The sequence below is a fragment of the Monodelphis domestica genome, chromosome 5 (genome assembly GCF_027887165.1).
Source record: "Monodelphis domestica isolate mMonDom1 chromosome 5, mMonDom1.pri, whole genome shotgun sequence".
NCBI lineage: Eukaryota > Metazoa > Chordata > Mammalia > Didelphimorphia > Didelphidae > Monodelphis > Monodelphis domestica.
The window spans coordinates 317,442,859-317,464,731 of record NC_077231.1 but is presented as its reverse complement, the minus strand read 5'-3'; the positions used below and the strand labels follow the sequence as shown (position 1 = coordinate 317,464,731).

Here is a 21,873-nt window from a genome sequence, read left to right as displayed (position 1 = left end):
GGAACTGAAGAGAAGCCAGAATGTCCTGGAGGTGAGACAGGTGAACACAAGTGCCTAGGACAAAGAAGGAATGAGCCGGCTGGGCTCTGTCAACTGGAAAGACTTGAGAATGAAAACATCATGAGGATTACCAGCCAGCGAATTGAGGGGCTCTCATGTGCACACACAGGCTCTTGTAGAATTTGGATGTTCTCATGTGTCTTGCTCCATTTTGCATCTGCTGCTCTTACTGATTTCAGCTCTTAGTACTAGGATGCCCCTTCCACATTCAGCTCATCACCTCTAATCTCATTGCCAGACCACCTCCCTCATCTGGCTGGAGGATGGAACATCAACCTCCTCCCAGTGCCTTCCTTTGTAAAGGACAAAAACTGGACTTAAGGGCTCACTCCACTCACTATTTTCTGCTCTGCCATGGAAGAAAATACCCCCTGGTCATCACATCCTTACTGCTACCCTGTCTCCTCTTGGGTGTTGTCTCCTTCTGTTAGATTGTGAGCTCCTCGAGGGCAGAGATTCTCTTCTTATTAATTGGAACGTAGTCTATACTCACTAATTGTTTATGAAGTTTGGTTTGGAGTGCATGTCCAGGTGCTGAAGTTCTATGAGCTCCTTTCACTAATGGTGAATTTCTTTGATTCCAGTTAATTCTTTCTAGAAACTCACATAAGCTTTGGCAGTATATTTTGACCCTGGTGGAGCATCAGAATAAATGCTAAAGTTGAAGTCATTGGATCTGAATGCAAATCTAAGCTGTTCTATTTACTCTTTAGGAGTCCTTGGGCTCATCATCTCTCATTCTTCAGGAGCCACTTTACTTATCCATCAAATGATGTAATTGAACCATATGGCTTTTGACATCCCTTGCAGATAAGAATTTATGACCCAACATACCTGAAAATTTTCCAAGCCAAAACAATTTCAAGCAAGCTTGAATGAAGCTATCTCTGATGTTTTTTTTTGTGCCCTGGAGATGTTAGGAAACCTTTGTGGTTTCCAATATGGAGAAAATAAAAAAATATATAATTGAGTGAACTAGCATCTCTAGAGTTCCATGGAAGATGTGAAATTGGACAAATTGGCAACGCCAGTCATTCATGATCTGAAATACTCAGTGATCAAGCAAATGAAAAACACCATAATATCTCTAACTTAGTTATATGGGAAAGTTACATTGTTCTATCTGGAAAACTTGGAGGCGGGGTTGGTTGGTGCAGAAAAGGCTATGATTGGCTAATCCAAAGTAGAATCATAATCAAAATGACTCATATTCTTACATTACTGAGATTTGCCACAAACATGCCATTTGATAGCTCTCCTCATCTTGCTCTCCATTGTGAGGTGGCTGGTACATTGATGAGAACCCACTCCCAAGATTTACCCAGCGAGTTTGCTTCTTCTCCTTTTCAATGATGAATCTGCCAGCCCCATGTGGATGCAGACTCTGCCCACTGAGTTTTCCTCTTTCCAAAAACCCAAGAAAGCAAGCAAGCAAGCAAGAAAGCCTTTGGAGAAATGCAAATGGAAATCTGTGACTTACCTCTTTGCGCTGATGTGTTTTGATCTTTCTCTTACATCATTTTGCTACTCAGATGGTTTTCTCAGAAATTACTTCATGATAAATATCTCATGCATTCCTGCAGCTGGCCAGGGGCCAATGCTGAGAAGCTAAATCATGGGATGAAATCTTGTGTGCGTGTCAAGTTTCAGCTGAGCTAAAAGTTTATTTCTTCTCCTCCTATTATGGTGATATCGGGCCCTGGGACAGCAGAACTTTTTTCTCATGAGAACACGCCTCACTGGAGCTGGAGGAGAAGAGGCTAGCAGATGGATTATTCTTCTCCTTGTTAAAGGAAGTGGGCTTTGCTACCCTCATTAGCTCACACATGAGGAAGGGTGATAACCAGAGCAAATGAGAACTTTTCAGATGTCTGCATTGGCCTCAAACCTTTGAGTCTATCAATACCCATGGGAAAATGACTTCTAGATTCTGGATCTAGAAGGCAATAATAACAGTCTGTATTAGGATGGTGGCAATGGGTAAAGGACTTGAAATGGCTATTCAGGAAAAACTCAGATTTATTAAGGGCTTGCCATGGGTCTAGCACTGTGCTCAGGATATAAATATGAGCAAGAGTCATAGTCCCTGCCTTTAAGATGAGTACATTTTAATGATGGAAGATAGCACAAAAATGAAAGCTGGGGAGGGTGGGGAAGAATGGGAGGTGGGGGGAAGGTGGATCTGAGCACGAGAGCAAAGTCTTTGATCCTGAGAACAGAAGGAAGCATAGCTGATCTTGTCTCTCAAATGAAAGTCTTGAAAGGAACTCACCAAAGGGATCACAAGGCAGAATGTTGCAAGTTTAGATGTTCTCATCACTGTTTCCAGGGTGAGAGAGCAATTGAATGACAATGGCAAAGTTCTTAGAATTAGAAGCAGAGTCAACTTGGGCCAGTCATCCCCCTGAAGGATGCTTTGAATGGAACTGACTGTTGGGCCTTGGCTTTTAGGAAAGAGAAACCATTTATCACTCTATTTGTGCCTGGAACTAACACCATTAGAAATATCAGTTCCTTAATCAAAGTTTGCAAATGAAGCATGAGCTAAATATTCTTACTATTGTGTATAATTATCCTCAATTCCAAAGTTTAAAATCTTTTAAAGCAATTTTAGGGAAAGAAAATCCGCTAACATGCCGAATCAAGAAAGTGGATCTTCTGGAGAAGATGTTATAAGGATTCCTACAGAAACCACACATAACAGCAAAAGATCCAGAGTGGACTTTGGGATAAAATGAACTGAACATATTTCTTCTGAATATAAACTCCTATGCCAAAGGGTAGTGCCCCCTAATTGGCTTTTTGTCACTGCACTTATAAATCATTTTTGTTTTCTTGCTCCTTTTTCATTTCCTTCCTGCTTATCCCCAAATTGTTGTAATTCCCTCTATGTAAAGTGCAATGTTTTACACACCTCTAGTAAGAGAAACTTTACAAGTATAACCTACATATGTGGAATGATTCATTGGTGGACACCTGACATGTTAATCTTCCAGAAACCCCAAATGAGGAGATTTTAACATGCTGGTCTCCCAAAGAATCAAAGGGGGGAAAGGGGGATTGTGTGAAGGGAACTCCCCCCCCCACACACACACCTCAACCTCCCCATCCAGAATCATGTACTGGGGTCCTACCTGTGTCCCAGTACTACTAGTGCATTATCATGTCAGTGCACTCTAGTGTGGGTCACAGGAGAGTGACCTAGACACATTGACCAGAAGGGATCAGGTTAGGATCTGAGGGCAAAGGATAAGATATAAAACACATAGTTCCAATAAGTGGGGTCTCTCTATTTGCTCGAGCATGCAGTGAACAGACAGTGGCTGAGAGAGCCATGTGGAGAAGCACCCATGTGGCTAACTTAGAATAGACTTCTTTCTCTCTGTCTGCCTTCTCTTATTTGAGCAAATATTATTGAACTCTATGGAAAGTAAGTATGAGAGTTTAATTCAGTCTTAACAGCTGTAAAGTCATTGCTCAGACACCTGAGTACACAAACATGTGCCTAGAAACCTTCTCTGCTCTGAGTTGCTTTTAGGGTGATCACATTGGTCTCTCCTTGGTAAGGAGTCACAATGGTTCTCTTGCATCCTTAGGGAGGAGAAGTACATTCTTGCCTCCTTTTTCCTCTCTCCATCTCTGTTCTCTTTCCTGTCCTTTTCAGTACTATTTTCTCATTTTTTATAGATGGGAGATTCTGGTGGTTTTGCTACTGCCCTGCCCATTGTAGCTCTAAGTAGACATCAGGTTCTGATATTTCCACTTAACGAGAGAATAAACATAAGAAAATGTAACCAGTGGAACAAAAACCTACTTTTCCTGGAACTCTGGAGATAGAATGAGTAGTTCCCCCTTCTCCTACCCAAGTCTACCTATTCCCTTTGTATATTATATTCCTTTCAACCCCTGATCTTGCTTCTTTTGGGGAACATTTCCTTATTGCCTGCTGTCACCTTACAATGTATTAGCCTGTGTGCAGCATCAGTAGAGTAGAATAGGAAATAAAGAAACGAATGAACTGAAGTGCTGAATTTGGAATTAGAGGAACCTGGATAGGAGTCTTCACCTTGATGTAAAGAAGTCACAAAAAACCAAAAAGTCACCAAAGGCATCATGTATAATTTTCATGCTTGGAATAAGCTTCACAAAGTAGGAGTGGAACAAACAACCCCAAAAGTAGCCACAAATTGACTTTTGAAGACATATTCAGTTGGGTGGTAGGGCCAAAGATCTCTTGACATGAGGAAGCCATTCTGCCCAGGAAGGGAAAAGTTCAGCGATGTAGTAGTTTCCCAGTGTATCCAGTTATTCTTTTTTTTTTTTTTTAAACTTTACCTTTCATCTTGGAATCAAAACTCTATATTGGTTCCAAGGCAGAAACATGGTAAGAACGAGGCAATGGGGGTGAAGTGACTTGCCCAGGGTCCCACAGCTAAGAAGTGTCTGAGATCAAATTTAAACCTAGGACTTCCCATCTCTAGACCTTGTTCTCAATCCACTGAGCTACCCAGCTGCCCCCCAGTTATTCTAACTAGCTGTTATGTCCAGAGGTTTCATTATAATAAAGATGGTAACAGCCTTCCAGTCAAAGCCCCAGCAGCCTTATCCTAGTTGTTCAGTCTTTCAATCGTTTCTGACTCTTCTTGACCCTCTGTGGTGTTCTTCTCTACATGGATTCTTCTTGATAAAGGTACTGACTTGTCATTTTCTTTTCCATTGAATTAAGGCAAACACAGATTAAGTGCCCTACCTAGGGTCACATGCCTAGGAAGTATCTGAGGTCAGATTTGAACTCGGGTCTTCCTGACTCCACGCCAGCACTATCCACTGTCTTTTTTCATTCCAGTTATAATTCTGAAATTTACTTACCCTCTGTTCACCTGTGGAGTGAGGAGGTTGGAAGAGGAAGTCTTTCAAAGATTTCCTTACCACCACTGATTATGACCTTTTTGAGAATCCAATGCTTATCCTCCTCTAATGGTCAAGTAATAATAATGTCTGTTAGTAGAGTCCTTGGAGATTTGTAAAGCACTTTGCTTACGTTCTGTCTTTGGAGACTCCTGTAAGGGAGGATCTAATTATTATCCCTGTTTGCAGATGAGGAAACTGAGCCTGAGAGATATTAAGTGACTTTTCCAGGATCATTCAGGGAGAATCCAAGGTGAGGAGAGATGTCATCGGTTCCTAGAAGCTCACCAAGTTATCCCAAATGTTATCGCCAATCATCTCTTCCACTCACTTCCTATGGGGAGTTAAAGCACTAGCACAGGGGTGGGGGAGAGGGACCCAGAAAGGGAACCAAACAAATCTCACTACTCCTCTTATTATACTATTCCTTTCTGCTGGCTCGATAGCATCCTCAGTTCTCCATGAGACCAGCTTGATCAGCCTGAGAGCAAAAGGCAAAAACCCCAGGAGCAGCCTGCTTAGCTTCTTTCTGGTTTGTGGTCGTCCGTTGCTCTTTGATTTGAAGCTGACCCTGGGCCGCCGCTGTTCTTAACTGGGGCAAAATCTCATATTCCCTTTCCCAGGACCAGGCATCAAGCTGCCCTAGTTTACTCTATTGCCTTTCCCAAGTCGAATCAAACTACAGACGCTGACAGCCCTTTCAGCCATGGATGGAAAAAATGCCTCTTCTTGGGTTCAGAAAATTGGATATGGAGAAACCTGAACTGGGCTCTCGTTCTGGAAACTGGGAGTTGTTGCTGTCAACTTGAATTCTCTTCCAGCCCTGTGACAGCTCCCCTCCATGCCGGGTCCTTTAATCACCATTGCGGAATTCCATTCTTCCCCCCCTGAGGACCAAATCATTTCACTGTCCCTTGTCTAGGAAGGTGGCCCCGATCTGTCAACTGACGGCTTCACGATGCCTCGGACTTGACCTCACCACGAAGGACAAAGGCTCTGATCTAGAGCCGATGGGATGTACTTGGTGAGCCTTGAGGGAAACCCTGAGTCCCTGCCAGCATCCTCGGAGGGCCTCCACTGAGAATCGATCATGTCTAGCTTCCACAAAGTCATGGCACTTTCCCATCAGATGTGCTGAAATGGCTTGTTTAGAGAAGAGGATAAATAGCTGGGGCAGCAGAGTAATTTGTTACTTCCATGGGAAGTCCTCAGGCTCTTCTCCCAACTCGAAGCCTGCAGAGGGAGGAGAGGGATTAGGAGGGCTCACCCCGCCTTTTCTCTCCAGGCAGTTAATCTCCCACAAAACTTTTTTTAGAAAATGAATGAAAAAACAATAGATGATTGTGACTGTGAGGTAAGGAAATCTGGGAAGGAAAATATATGGGGAATTCAAATATGTGAGCACTTGGGCAGACGTTAATCCCAAGCACTTCAAAGGAGATACCAAAGGAAAACAAGCCCCCCCCCCCCCCCCCCAGCCACCCTCACCCCTTCCAACCTCGGGAAGTGAGTTTATGACAGAATGAAAGAATGAAATCCGCGTAAGTCACATGACCGGATGAGGAATGCCAACTTTGTGGCTACAAAATCCAGGAAAGTGGACTCATGTTGCCATTGCAGAAAACTAACTCTTGGTTCCTCATCTCTGTCCTGCCTGCTCTTACCTGGTTTCCCCCCCTTGGACAATTCATAGGCTCTTAGATTTGTAGGGAAATTGAGAGAGAATCTATCTGGGGTTACATTAATATTAGCATGCCATTAATCAGAGTAGCAATAGGTTTTATTGCAAGGATTTTCAGTTTCTTTTGCACCTCTTTGGCACTCTGGGTTGGTGAAGGTTGTGTATTCCACAGAATATTTTTAAATGCATAAAATCAAATTTGTTGTTCAGTTTCAGTCATGGCCGACTCTTTGTGACTCCATTTTGGGTTTCTTGGCAAAGAGACGGGAGTAGTTTGTTATTTACTTCTCTAGCTTCTTTTACAGTTAAACAAACTGAGGCCACTAGAGTTAAGTGACTTGCCCAGGGCCACACAGATTTAAACTTGGAAAATAATGTTTCCTGAGTCCAAGGCCATTGCTCTATCCAGTGTACCACCTGTAAAATAAAGTAGGGCAGTTATATGGAAATCTTGGAATGAAAATATTTTTAAAACCAAATCTTGAACCCTTGAGGAAATGCTTTAAGGTTTGCAAAGCTCTTTACATATAGCTTTTTACCCAGCTGTTCTCTATCCTCGATCCAGTAACTGCATCATCCTTTTAAAGGTCTAGTCCCTACACTACTTGATTGAATTAGAAATGCTGGCTAAGTAATGAATGGCCTTTTGGATAAAAAGCTGGCTTCAGAATCAGGCAAGTTTTGCCTTGTACTGTGAGACCCTGGGCAAGTCACTTATGTCTTGGAACTCCTGAAACTCTTAATTTCTAGAATAGTTGTTTATCTGCATTGGGGGAAAAATAGTTGAGAGTTCCCTAAACCTCTGAAATCTCAGGGCTCTCCCCCCCCCCCTTAAAAAATTTAACTAGGACTGATGTTTTCAAAAGCTGATTGACTAGTCTTGAGAGCACTGACGACCCAAAGAGTATTTGTAGAAGGGCAGCTATGTTGGTGAAGGACCTTGAGTTTATATTGTGACAAATCACTTAAGAAATAAATGTAGGTGAATGAGTCTGCAATCAGGAAGACCTGAGTTTAATCACAACCTCTGTTTACCTCAGTTTCTTCCTCTGTACAATGGGGATAATTATAGCACCTACCTTTTAGGATTGTTGTGAGGATTACATGTGAATCATAATTGTAAAGCTATTAACATGATGCCTGGCACTCAACAGGTTACATATAAACATATATGTAATGCACATATGTTAGCTATTACTAATAAGGTAAAGGAGGTTCAGGGAAATTCAAGAGCTGCTTTGAAGGACTTGAAAAGCGGCCGGCCATGGGGAGTTGGGGTCGGTCTTGTTCTACTTGTCCCCAGTGGGCTGAACCGAGAGAGATGGGAGTTCACCCTAGACTTGTGTTTTCCCTCTTTTTCAGTGACCTTTTAGCAAACAGTCAATTCCTTTGATTGTTGCTTTCATGTAGTGGCATCCCCGAGCATCTCTGCCACGCTGCCAGTGGTCCAGGCCCTGTCCAATGTGCTGGGGGGACAAAAACCAGGGATACGGATGCCCGCTGCCCTCGGTGGGTTCATGTTCCACTGAAATGGTCCGTGGGTCTCCATGTGTAAAGGCCTTCCAGAGAAGAGTGGGGCATAGGATGGTAGACACCAGATCTCCCTCTCCACCTCAGATTGGAGGAATAAAAGCCATTTTGACTTATGATGATAAAAATAATCCTCTTGTTTAAGTACTGCTTCTGATGAATAGAATAAACTGATGTTTGTGTTATTTGGTGTGACATCACCTTGTTTGAGCTTTGCAGCAATTCTGTTGGCTCTCACAGCTGTCTTCATCCTGATTTGACAGAGTGGGGAAACTGAGGGTCAGAGTGACTTATTCATGCTTATAGATGGAAATAGCCGAGCATGGATTCAAATCAAGACACTCTGAGGCCAGACTTGCTATGTTACACCAACTTTTCTTGATGCTGAAGGAAAAGATTTTATTTTCCAAGAAGAGATGTTGACATTCATCCCTGCTACGGCCCCAAATGGAGCCCATGCTATTTAGGGAGGACAAAAGCAAATCCACCTCAGCCAGGTTGAAAGCCATTCTACAAGAGTAGCTCATCTCGGCAGCACTGACTCTTTGGCCAATTAGGAAGGCCGAAGTGACCTGTGTATCGGACTCACGTCATGATGGGGCGTCCTTGGCCGCCTTCTCCCTCTTTGAAGCTGTGTAAAGGAAACGCAGGTTTTCTATGAGAGTGGACGGACCTTAGTCAACCCCCCAATTTACAGGTGAGGAAATGAGGTCTGACAGTGGAAGCTGAGGGACTTGCCGCTGGGCACCTGGTCAGCAGATTCCATGGCTCACATCCCCTCCCTGAAGACGTACAGAAAAAGGACGTGTGCGGCTACTGCTGTTGAATAAAGCTGTGAAGCAAATCCCTGCATCTCGCTCTACCCTGGAGAGGCAAAGTGGGGAGGACTTTTTGTATTACAAGGAATGACATGGCCCAGGTGAATGGATCCATCAACAGATGTTTATTAAGTCTTTATATAGGCTCCAGACACCAGGCTGATTAGTCCTGGGGATACAAAGGGAGCTCAAGGACAGCCCTGCCCTCAAGGCGCTTACATTTTAACGTGTACATACAAGATACACAGAGTGGATGGAAAGGAGCCTGGAAGGGAGACCCCAGCCCATCGGAGCTGATCAACAGAATGACAGAATGCCAAAAAGGGGAGAAGGACATGGGTTGGGCTTTGGCGGTTGCCAATATATAGTTAATTCCTTTGGCTTAATATGGTTTGGTAGATCTGCTGGCAGTCGTTTGAGAGCTTTAAAGGAACAGCCAAATCTGGAGGATATCCTGTCTGCTGGCTCTGTGCCATCTGCCCCTTTTTTATAGATCAAACCCACCATTGACTAGGGCTGCCGGCGGCTGGATGAGCATTCGGCACCATTGTTGTCCAACAGTGAGAAGAGAAAGAGTCCCCCTGGCACATGAGTCAGCATGCAGATGAAAGGGGAGGGAGAGAGACTCTGCTAATTGGACTGCAGGAGTTCCCTTCATCTCAGCTGGGTGCCTGCGAGAGTAGCTCACCTGATGTCGGACCGCTGGACAAAAGGATGCTTTGCAGATGGGGCAGGTCGACAGCCGTGACTCACAGAGGTCTGCACGTTTCTCTGTCACGCAGATGTTGCAGTGTGGATCTGCAAGTCAGAGAACTAACAGCCAGACGGTTGGAGAGAATCACCTCCAGATGTGTGAAACATCAAGATGAGGCTACCCCACTGTGCAAGCAGGGAGCTCTCCTTCCAGCCTTTGTGGTTATTTGGCTGAAATACACCTCAGCAGCAGACATGTGTGAGGGGGGCAGGGGAGAGGACACACAGACAGACAGAGAATAGTTGCTTCCTAGATGCTGAGAAATTAAGGAAGCAAAAATCAGATGGAGAAATATGATTATTAAAAACCTAATCCTTATACTAAACAATAGATAATGTGCCAATTTCTTCTGTTAAGCTCGTTTGATAGGGATAATGATAGAGCCTGGACTTGGGAGTTTATTAGTGTAGGCAATGACTATTGTGGATCATTTTCTCTGCCAGGGTGAGTGAGCATCTTCCTCGCAACTTTGAACCTTGCAGAATTTCCAGAACACCAAGACATGAAATTATTTGGCCAAAGTCACATGGGGGTATGCGTTAAAGGGGGGATATGTACACAGATCTTCTTGGCTGAGAGCCATTGCTCCATCCACGCTATCTCATGAACCCCGCTGGATTTATCTGTTACTTGAACCACTTGGCCACAGTCCTACCTGCATAGGCTTTCTTTGCAAAATGTAATTGTAGGAGGATTTCTTCCTCCTACAAGATATTTTCTGATTAGCTACCCTATTCACAATACATTGTTAAGTGGTGAGGTACATAGAGCAGTGGACTTGGAATCAGGAAAATTCATCTTCATGAGTTCAAATCTAGCTTCAGACATTTACTGACTGTGTGATCCTGGGCAAGTCATTGAACCCTTTTTTCTCAGTTCCTCAAGTATAAAACGATCTGGAGAAGGAAATGACAAACTACTCCAGTATCCTTGCATGGAAAACCCCAAATGGGGTCATGAAGAGCTAGACATGATTGCACCACAACAAATTCTATCCTAGGCGCAGGGCTAGCCAACAGTACATCACCAACAATGATCTTTCCTCAATCAGTGGTGCAAAAGAGTTCACCAAGGACCTCCTCAACTCTTCAGTGTACCGAAAGAAAGAGTGTATGTGTCTAATGCAAAGGGCACCCACTGCCCACCTCATGCCTTCTTCATCCGTCAGTCAGTTGGCATTTATTGAGTGCATCCTCATCTGCCAGGCACTTTGCTAGACTCCAGGGATATGAAGAGAAAATGGAATCATCCCTTCCACCACAGAGTTTATATTCTATGAGGGGAGCCAATGTGCATCCACCAAAGTCATGTACAAATGATATACAAGAGCAAAGATCAATTTTTGTGGGAGACCCACAGGAGAGAAGGAGGTGAGGGAGATCAGGACTCGTCTCCCGTGCTACCAAAGCATCCTACACAGGTTCCCCTCCGTCTCTTTGTTCACTTTCTTAGGACTCCTTTGTACTTAGGAGAGATGAGATGTGACACCTAGAAGTGGTGACAGAAGCCATGAAAGTCTAAGGCAGAATTTGTCTCCGCAGCTTTCAACACTTGCTTGATAACATCCAGAGGCTATGTGGGAGCAAACATTCCAGCCTTAGCATGGTGTCAGAATGGCACTTTGATACTGAGATTGATCTGTGATCTTATCAGCGGGGCCCTTCCATGCTTTCTCGGCACTCTTTTTCTAGGAATAGGGTGTCTCAGGGTCTAGCGGGGGCCCCTCCCCCTCACTGCAGCTCTTCAGTTGAGAACTGCAGGACCATTTCCAGGTAGGTTGTAGAGAGAACTCTTGTGCTGATAGAAGTTTCCTAGCTTGGAAATTCTGGGATTCTGCCTGAAATCTCCATAGAGGACACATATATCCTAATGGGGACCTTCTTCTAGGCAGGAATTCTTCATCCTAGTTCCATGAACTTAATTTCAAAAATATGATAATTATAGGTAAGGCAGCTGGGTTTCCCAGGGGATTGAGAGGCAGGTCTAGAGGTGTGAGGCCCTGGGTTCAAATCTGACCTCAGTCCCTTCCTAGCTATGCGATCGTAGGCAAGTCACTTAACCCTCATTACCTAAACCTCCCTGCTCTTCTGCCTTAAAATCAATACAAAGTATTGATACTAAGATTAAAAATGTTTTTATATAAAATAGGATTGGTTTCTGGAACCCCTATATATTGTTCATTCATTCATTTAAAAGCATTTTTTATAGAATGAGTCCATAGGGGGCCATGGCACCAGCAGAGGCGAAGAACTCATGGTCGAGGTCTCGTAAGATCTCAAGAGTAGCAGGGCTGCCGTCAGATTGTTCACTGATGACCACAGGCCATTGGAATGGTATCGGCCCACTTTCTGTTCCATGCACACAGGTCCTTGGTGACCTCTTTACATCACTTGTTGAGTGATGATCACTGGTGGTGTTAAACTGTTGGCTAGCCCTGTGTCTGGCCTAGAGAAAGAGCTTAATAAATATTGGTTCATTGATGCTGCGCCTTGACTCCATTTGCCATTCCTATCTCCATTGCCTCGGAAACCAGGCACAAGTTTCAGGCTTCTGAGGTCTTCATTTTCCATGGAGCGTCAGCTATCATCTCTAGGAGAAGGTAGTGGTGACAGTATGGGCCACTGTGCAGTTTCCCAAGTGAGACTCTGCTGTTTGTCTCCCGCAGGTCAAATCTGGACACGGCCCTTGTCCACTTAGAGTGGCCACATGTGCCATGTGCCATGATGCTTGACTGATCTGCCCATCCAAACCTAACTTGCCGATGGAGCCTTTTTTGCCCACCTTGTGCAGATATTTTTGCTCAAGGATGGGATGCCGTCCTCCTTCGTCGTTGCTTCTTAGAATCCCCATCTTTAACATCCGCTTGAAATGGCCCTCAGAACAGAAGCTTTTTCTCATTGCTTTCCTTCCAAAAAATTCTACTTTGTCTACTATTATCTGTGTGTATACATACACATATGGGTGTGCAAATATATTACTCACATTATAAACATACATATATATGTGATCTCAATGATCTTATATATCTATATGTATATGTAAGTATGTTTAAATCTGGTCTCAGACACTCAGTATCTGTGTGACCCTGAGGAAGTCATTTAACTTTGACTCAGTTTCCTTGTCTATAAAATGAGTTGCAAAAAGAAATGACAAACCTCTCCAGTATCATTGTCAAGAAAACTTCAAAATGTGGTCACAGATAATTGGACACAACTGAAATGAACAAAGAATAGCAAAATACATACACATTTTCCACTGATTGGGTGCAAGTTTTTTAATGGCTCTGTCTGTCTCCTGCATCTAAGACAGTAACAGCTATAGAAATGGAATTCATAAATATTTAATGATCGGTTAATTTTTCATCCACTTGTATTATCCTGTGTGAATTGCTTTGGAGTTGCCTTAGATCTAGAGGAGAAGGCACTGTAATATTCTAATCCTTGAGATAATAAGCATCAATTTATCCGGAAGCACAACCTCACTGTCTGTAGGGAATCCCCCTCCCATTTAGACTCTGTGCAAGATGGCCTCCATGGTAGTGGCCAACTCTGTTTCTCTCATGCCCTTGCTTGACATTGATACTGTTTCTTTCATTACCTCATTGGCCATTTCTAAGCAACTCTTTTATTTTCTTCACTTATGCAATTGCTAGAGAGGAGCCTTTTCAAAGGAACTGAATTTCATTGAATTGACTCAGTTGTTGGAAGAAGGGGAAGGAAAATGGTCTCATGGATATGTTGGCAGTTCTGTGGTTGGAGAAAGGTCACTTAGCCATCTCTAACTTTCTAGTCCAGTGCCCTTTGTGCCATCTTCCTCAGTAACCAGCTTACTTTATGTTCCTGTAATGGGTTGGGGATGTTTAATTATTCTTTTCTACTTAGTGAGGTTCTCCTGTCCTTTCCGAGAAGATGAGGAGGAGGGATGAGAAGGAAGGCATTCAGGCTCATTGTAGAGCCAGGATTCTCCCCAGGGCTGGGCTTCACTGCAGTGTCCTTTTTGGACATTTTATTCATAGATTTATCAACCTAAGGAATTTTGTCAGGTCTTTATTCCATTCTTAGTGCAGGATTTTTGTCCTTGAAAAGCGAGTGTGAGAGGACTTTTGACCTGGGCATCCCAGCCTCCTTTGGAATTGTGGATAGAGCATAGGCAAGTTCATTCCATGATGTGTCCCTGAGCTTTGGCTGGAGGAACGAGAACCAGAGAATCATATCAGATAGATAGTCGCCTTGAATGTGGCCCTGGGGGCCACCACACTCTCAGTTCCAATGCCCATTCTCTCTCATGCTAGGCAAACTGTTTTCAACTCCCTGCCATGGATCTTGTTCCCTTCAACAGATAATGAGAGGCAGAGAATATTGGGGTCTTCACTGTGCTAAGTAAGCCCTCAGGGTACAGATACAAGTAAGAGAGTCCCCACCCTCAAAGAGCTTTCATTCTAATGGGGAAGCACCTAAGGAGCCCTATAATATGTTTGTGGGTGGGTCAGGGGTAGAGTAGAGTGTACCTGGCATCAGAGTGACTGGGAAGCAGAGTAATGGCCCAGAACTGGACAAGATAAGGTGAAAACTCACCAATCAATAAGCCATCAAGTCTGCTTAATAATACTTCTGCATTATCTTATGCATCTAATCCCTTTTTTATATTTCTATGGCTATCACTTTAATGGAGCAGCTGGGGGAGCAATAGAGTGCTTGCCTTGCAATAAGAGGACCTGAGTTCAAATCTAGCCTCAAACACTTACTAGCTGTATGACCCTGGGGAAGTCCCTTAACCCTGTTTTACTCAGTTCTTCTGTAAAATCAACTGAAAAAGGAAATGGCAAACCACTCTAATGTCTCTGCCCCCAAAGCCCCACATGAAGTGCAGAGAGTTAGATATGACTGACAAATGACTAAACAAAAATTCATCCTAATAAAGCAACACATTGGCATGCTTTCCCTCCAAAACTCATGATAATCGTCTCCTAATGAACCTTTATCTTTTCTCTCTTTGCCCTCCTCCTACTCTATCTTGTAAGCCTCTGTGGGGACACTCTTTGCAATGAATAAAATCTAGACAGAGGAAGAAAACAAAACATTTCTGGAGTTCTCTTTTAGGAAATTAGTTCTTACTCTGACTCATGCTATCCCAAGAAACTGTTATGTCACTCTCTGATGGTTTTCATTCATTCATCTGCTCCTTTTCATCATACAGAGTGGTCAAAGAACCAGATTTGGATTTGAGAGACTCCAACATTTACAATCTATGTGGCTCAGGCTCTCCTAGCCTCAGTTTCTCCAGCTGTAAAATGGAGACAATAATACTTGCCTTACCTATTAAATAGGAATCTTGAAAAAAAAAGACTTTCTAAAAACAAAATGTATCCAAATTAGGAGGCTTGCTCTTCATTGTAAATGGTGACTTTCTCATCCCTCTTCAGCTTACTTTATCTTTGATGGGGAGGCACAAGTTCTGTCCGAGTGGCTTCAGAAATACTATTACTTCTGATGGCTTCCTCTTTAGAAGGTGACTTTGGGGTACCAACAACTCCACTTAACCTCCAAGAGGTTTAAAATGAAGGTTCTCTTTGGCCAAGATGTCAGAAGCTGTGGGTCTTCTGGTACCCAATTAACCTGATGGTTACTGTTATCATCAGTTGCAGCTTTCACATCCAAATCTCCCCCTTTGCCTACTCTTTTCTAGAATTTCTGAGTAGTAGTATCTGGACTGGAAGGTAGCAGGCCCATTAATCAGAATTGATGGTTTTTCTTGCCCCCAGTTACTGCTCCCGTGTCTCCATCCCACCCTACCCTTTAACACATTTTCCTATGTACATGCTTATATCCTCCACTAAGTTCCTTGAGAATGGGGGCTGTTTGGTATCCTTAATGCTTCCTCAGAGTCTCATCTTCTGTCAGGGACGACTTTCTACTTGTTTGGATTTTGTGCCTCCCTCCCACCCAGGGAGTGCTGTGAAAATGGGGACATTGGTGCCACGGATCAGTGGGAGCAGGGTCAGTAAAAGGTATTTGGGCTGATGCCCATCCTGCCCGCTGGAAAAGCCTGAAGTAGTCTTCTCTGCATAGTTAGGTTGGCCAACATTTAGAATTGCGCGTCCTGGAGCTTTGGAGTTTGGTGGTTTTTTAATTCAGTTGGAGATCCCTGGGAGGTTTGAAGAGAATCCCTGTCAGATGATCTCTGTGATTTCTGGGTTCAGACTTTCCATAGTGAAGTTTCTGACCCTGAAAGGATTCTTTCCTAAGACCTCACATTCCCATCTACCATCCCAAGTTTGACAAAGCATTTTGCAATAGAAAGGATAGTCAACTGCATAGACGTAAACATACTCCCTGCCTGCCCAGGAAGCTTTGGTAACTTCTTTCTGTGGTCTTCAAGAGAATGCTCTTGTCCTGGGTTATCATTCCAGGCATATGGCACAGACAGCCATGCATTGTGGACTCAACCAAACTTGTGCCCTATTCCCATAGTCCTTCTCCCATGGTTGTAAGTTTCAAAGGCTGAGTGCCATGCCGTGAATGGCTTTCCTCCAAACATCTTGCCAAAGATATTTCTCTAAAGTGTAGGTAGAGTCATGGCACCCCTATGAGCTATGTTGGTTCCCTCCTACCTCTTGTGTCAGCTATCCTCTGAAATTTAATGCTCTCTAATTATAACCAAGATCCTTTCTACCATTCTGTCCTTGTTACACGTCCCTCCTGTTTATGACCCAGCCACACTAGCCTCCATGGAGTTCATTGAATACAATGCTCCATCTCCTGTATATACCCTTGCCCCTCACGGTTAACCCTCATGGCCTGAAATCTCTACTCCCTCACCCGAGTCTCCTCATTAAATCCCACTGTTTTAGAGGAAGCCTTTCTTGGTCATCCTAGACACTACTGCCTCTACTTGACATTGTTGTGGTTGTTGAGTCATTTTCCAGTCATGTCTGATGCTTCATGACCTCATTTGGGGTTTTATTGACAAAGATACTGGGCTGCTTGGCTATTTCCTTCTCCAACTTATTTTACAGATGAAGAAACTGAGGTAAACAGGGCTAAGGAATTTGCCCGGGATCACCTAGCTACCTGAGAACTGCATTTGACCCCAGACCCAGTGCTTTAACCCTGGCATTACCTTCAGTATAGAGGCTGTATTGTTTGAACTGCATGAAGACTTTTGGGACATCTTATTATCTTGTTGAGACTTTCCTGTTGAGACTTCATTCTGTCCCCCCACTCTCAGAATGGGGACTCCTTGAGGGCAGGAAGACATTTTGCTGCTGTGTCCTCAGTGATCAGCAAAGTGTTGGCCCATAAATGTTAGGTGATTAATTGGTTGAATGAATCTGAAGCAATTATGGCTTGTTTATTTTCAGTTCGTGATGAATTTGTGAGCAAATTCTTCAAAGCTCTCAGTATTCGCTCCCTCCTAACCATGTTTTTTAACCTGTTGGTGATTATTTTCACAAACTTCTGCAGGCTCACGTTCTATACGGATTGTTTCCGGTCTCGACATTCATCATGCTTTAAGTTTCCCAAACAGCTCTACATACCTTCATGAGACGTTGATGAATGGAGGGCAAAGCAGTCATGGTCCGCTGCTCCCAAAGATGCTCCTGCTTTCCTTCCCATTCCACGTGGACGTATCTCTGCTCGGGAAGGGTCCACCTTGTCTCTTTCTGGGAAAAAAGGGGGCAGATCTCTTTAAAGGTCGCTTAAAGGAGAAGCAAGAGATTGATTTCTTCAAAGGCTACCATAATGTAAATGAAAAGAAGGTCAAAAGAAGCCAAAAGGGGAATCATGATAAGGCCTAATCTTGGCCGCAGGAAGGAGAAAGATGCCTCTTTCTCTCTCCATTGCTGGCTGGGATGGACTCCAGGTACACAATGCGGAATCCTCTGGCTGACGTAGCTGTCGTGAGGGCTTTGCTCACTAAAGTCCAGGGGAGCAGGGATGTAATCAATGTGAATCGAATGTTTGGGGGGATTTTTTTGGAAAGAAGACAGATTCCATCTCGCCAGTCTATAGCCACATTCTACACTTGAAATCCACCACTGCCTCACTACAGAGAGATGCTTCTTTGTCTCTTCCCGGGGCCAAAATTCAGTCTCACAGTGATTCCACGTTTGGCTTCTGTGAGGTGCTCTTTTCATTTGTATTATGGTAGTCTTTGTAGAAAGATCCTCCTGTTCTCCCTACTTCTTTCCCCTCCTTATTCTTTTAAGCAATTTTGGAGAGATTTGTCCATTTTTTCTCCAGGTTATCTTTAGGGAAGAGAAAAGGTGAACATTTCAAGTGCAGCGACATATAAACAAAATGGGAAGAAGGACACGGGGAGCATTTGGGATAGATTGAAAGACTCTGTGCTTAGGTGCAGAAAGAACGGATTAAACTAAAATTATCAATGCAATTCAGTTTATTTTTCTTTAAGTTGAAGCAAACTAGATTTCTCTAAAGCTCAGCAGAACCTGACGCCTGGGCATTTTAATTTTCTTGGTTTGCAGACACATGTTAGATGCTAGTTTATTTGCTGACTGTTGGGAACCCAGTGGAGTCAAATATTCAAGATGAGCTCGTTAACTTTAGGCTCCCGCCATTTGCAGATATAACTACCAGTCTTGATTGTTTGCTTATAGTGGTTAACATCAGGTGAAAACTGTAAAGTGGGATGCACGTGCATGTTCTTCACTGCCTTTTCCTTTTGGTAAGGGATATTGCTCACAAGTTGATTTGCATATGATGCCTCAGTAAATCCCATATTTGTGGCAATTTCGTGTTTCATGCTGAAAGTTTTCCTTTCCATCTTTCTGTGTTTCTAAGGGACTTTGAAGAGAAGTATCAACTGTGTTAATTTGTAGAGGCCTCCTCCCCTACATAGGCACAGTGGAATGATGGGGACAGTCTCCCGCTGGCCTGAGCTCTAGCATTGTTAATGAAAGTTAAGTTACAAATTGGCTCATTCGAAAAAATGTAAGTGTAGTGAAAAATGACCATTTGGCTTCTCTGTTCCCATGGAGTAGAAATTGCTTTAAAACTCCGCCACTCTCTTCCAGATGCTTTCCAAGTCCATTGAGCAGCTGAAACAGCCAGGAAGCCAATTGGAAGAATCGGAAGAGGAGCTTCATGGAGATCAGCCCATGCAAGAAGACCGGGCTCCCTCCAGCACCAACAGTGTTCGGAGCGACAGCAGCTTGGGCCCAGATGATGGCCAACGGGGTCCCCCTTTGGGACCTGTGAAAATAAAAGAGGAACCCCTGGACAGTGATGATGATACTCAGCCCCAGGAAATGGAATCTGGGGAGCAGGCTGCTTTGGTGCAACAGGTAATAGGCAAGGATTTGGCGCCAGGATTTGTAATTAAGGTTATTATCTGAACACCAAGCTCCACTCACCATTAGGTCATGGAAAGAGAAGATCAATTCCTAGCCTTGCGTCGATCTGGCAGTTTTGGTTTGAGAATTTAAAGCATCCTACCAAGGCAGGCATTTCTGTATGTACATTTTCAATGTAGAGAGGGTTCTTTGAGCAGCGACTAATGGAAAGAGACCTCTTTCACTAAGATTCCATCCCATCTGTCCTTGGGTTAATGATAGACATTCTGTTGGCCCTGGACTCCGTCCCATCTGTTAACTTCTCATGGAAGGAAATCCACAGTTGGTTGTATCCCCCATGTTGAGATCAGCCACTCCAGGAGTCAGCTCCAGGCATGATCAATGAAGCATTCTCTTGCTCTCTCTCCTTTTTCGGTTTTGTCCTCACACATCGACTTTCACCTTGACTTCTCTGTATATAATGTATCTACTGCAGTCTCAAACGCTGTTAAGGGTAGCTTTTTGTTTCTTCCTTTCTTCCCTCCTTCTGTAGAAAGGTTCAGATAAAAACTCCATGGACCTTGGGTTTGTGTGCATTGGTAGTAATTGAACACATTAGAGTGACAGATGGTTGTAAAGAAACAGACTGGAGTCCTAGCTTTATTTTTTATATTGTAGCTTGTTGGATTTTGCATTGCATTGTTGACTTTCTCTTGGGTTTTCTGATGACATTGTCTAGAGAGACACATTCCCGTGAAGCAGACACCAATCTGGATAGAAAATAATAGATAGGCAGCACCCTGCTTTAATCCAATCCCATGGTAGGACCATGAGGGCAGTAATAGGCAGCACTATGGGGCCACCAAAATGCAAATGCTGACCATGGCATGGTTCTCAAAACAGAAGAGAAATGAGGTCCAACCTAGACAGTGATTCTAGAATCGATCTGCAAGATGGCAGTCCCATGGTAAAATGACGTTCCAAAAGCTGTTTGGGCAGATAGAGGTAGAAGGACAAAAGAGCATTCCAAAATTTGGAACGTCGGGCTTAAGGAGAAATACAACCAACCAACTCACTATTTGTACATAGAGAACCTTCATGGAGATTGTGCCCTCTGAAGCTGTAAGATCCCAGCAAGTCGGAATGCACTGGAAGAAGCTCTCTACTTAAGTCAATTCTCTGTCAGGTTTCTGCTGCTCCACAGAAAAGAGATTCTGATACTGGACAGGAAATGCCTTATGGAAACAGGAAGTCCAAGTGAATCGTGTCCTGAGGAATGTAAGGGGGGAAAGAGTGGGGAGGAGAGTATTCCACTCTCTGTTTGGAAAGGGCACTCCATGAATTGATTTATTGTCTAAGAAAATAACAATGCAAGCAGGGAAATTGTTAAGGAAGTTTTCCAATGAAATATTTCCTTCATATTCCCTTTTGATATGTTTGCCTTGTTTTATAGGTTTACGCTGGTTAAGTTAGTTAAAGGTTCATTGTATTAAGCCCGCTTTAATATGGATAATCCAAAACTGACCAAGAAATTGTGTTTTTTTTTTCTATTCAAATATTTATATTTCTAAATCCAAGGCATTTGAAGGTGCAGGATCCTGTTTCAAGAAAGCCAAGTTTCCCAACATTGACTTGTTCCAATAGATGCCACGGACATATAGTTTATGTTTTGCTGTGATATTTCTTTAAAAAAAGACTTTAAGAAAGGATAATCTCAAGATACGCTGTCCTTTTTCTTTTTTAAAATATATCACCACCCAAATTAAAATAACCTCAAGGAAATCTTGAAACCTTAGAACTTAGTTTGCTATGTAATGGAAAGCCTGCACATTTGACATGACCTTAACACAGACAAGAATTTTCCTTCCACCAGTCTATTTTTGTAATCAATCAGTCCAATTAAAATGACACACCTGTCTTTTCTGGATAGAAAAGAGCGACAGTGCTCCCAAATATGCCAGATTCAAAAAAATAAAGTCTTTATTTTTCTATTTCATGAGCAGTCGTTTCCTGGAAAGCCTTTCTCCTGTTTCAGAGAGGAGTTGGGTGGGGAAGAGGATTGTGGGCCTTCTAATATACATCTTCTTTACAGAGGACCGTGCTGTCAAAGAGATCTGTAATTTGATTTCCAAGGTGTGTGTACATGGACAAAGAGTAGCACCAGCCACAACAGCCAGCCTAGGTTTTAGAGCATCCTCTGGAGAGCAGCATTAGTTTGTTAGCAACCTTTAGCTATGTTTGAATGGAGATTCAGTCAATTTCACCAAGAAACTACCTGGAACTAGTGAAAAGGAAAGCTGGGCTTGAATCCTTTTAGTTCTAACTGAGAAATGTCTCTTACATTTAAAATCAACTGTATTTATTATAATTTGCACCCATGTGGGTGAGATCATGTTTTGTGTTGTAAATAGATTCTGTTTGTATGTGCACCATTTGCCTTCTGTTATCAGTCTCTTTCTCAAATAAAGTTTTGTTTTTTTTAAAAGATTCCTTTTCCGACATTTGTCTTTGTGTCAACGCAATCTCTTTAGTCTCAGTTTCCTCACCAAAAACTTAGAGCAAGACTCCAGATCCTTGCCGTGGTTTATTGAAAAGAGCAATGACGACTTTTAACAGGGATTGTTTTCACCATTTTACATGAAATAAAGAGTAAATCCCAAAATGTTAGTCTGCATACACCAGCCATTCTGAAATGACAAACACGTTGATACTTTGAATACTTTTCCTAAAGAATTCTCCCTTGGAATCAGGGGACCTGTTTTCAAATCTGGCACTGTCAATACTTTTGTGATCTGGGACCTTTAGGCAATAAGCATTTTTAAAACAC

The 21,873-nt window shown here is 43.1% G+C and overlaps 1 protein-coding gene across 20 annotated transcripts in view; it reads left to right on the top strand.

Annotated features, from left to right (window-relative positions):
- The window catches only part of HDAC9 (histone deacetylase 9), a 777,497-nt gene that overhangs the window by 343,636 nt on the left and 411,988 nt on the right, over positions 1–21,873 (top strand). For 11 of the 20 annotated variants that reach the window (XM_056800551.1, XM_056800557.1, XM_056800547.1 and 8 more), the window contains one exon: positions 18,789–21,533. The exons of 8 other annotated variants lie outside the window; for them this stretch is intronic. In XM_056800551.1, the coding sequence (XP_056656529.1) occupies positions 18,789–19,109 (321 nt within the window). In that variant the 3' untranslated portion in view covers positions 19,110–21,533. Of the gene's footprint in view, positions 1–18,788; positions 21,534–21,873 lie in introns of those variants that run through there. One more of the 20 variants, XM_056800560.1, reaches the window with a different exon arrangement.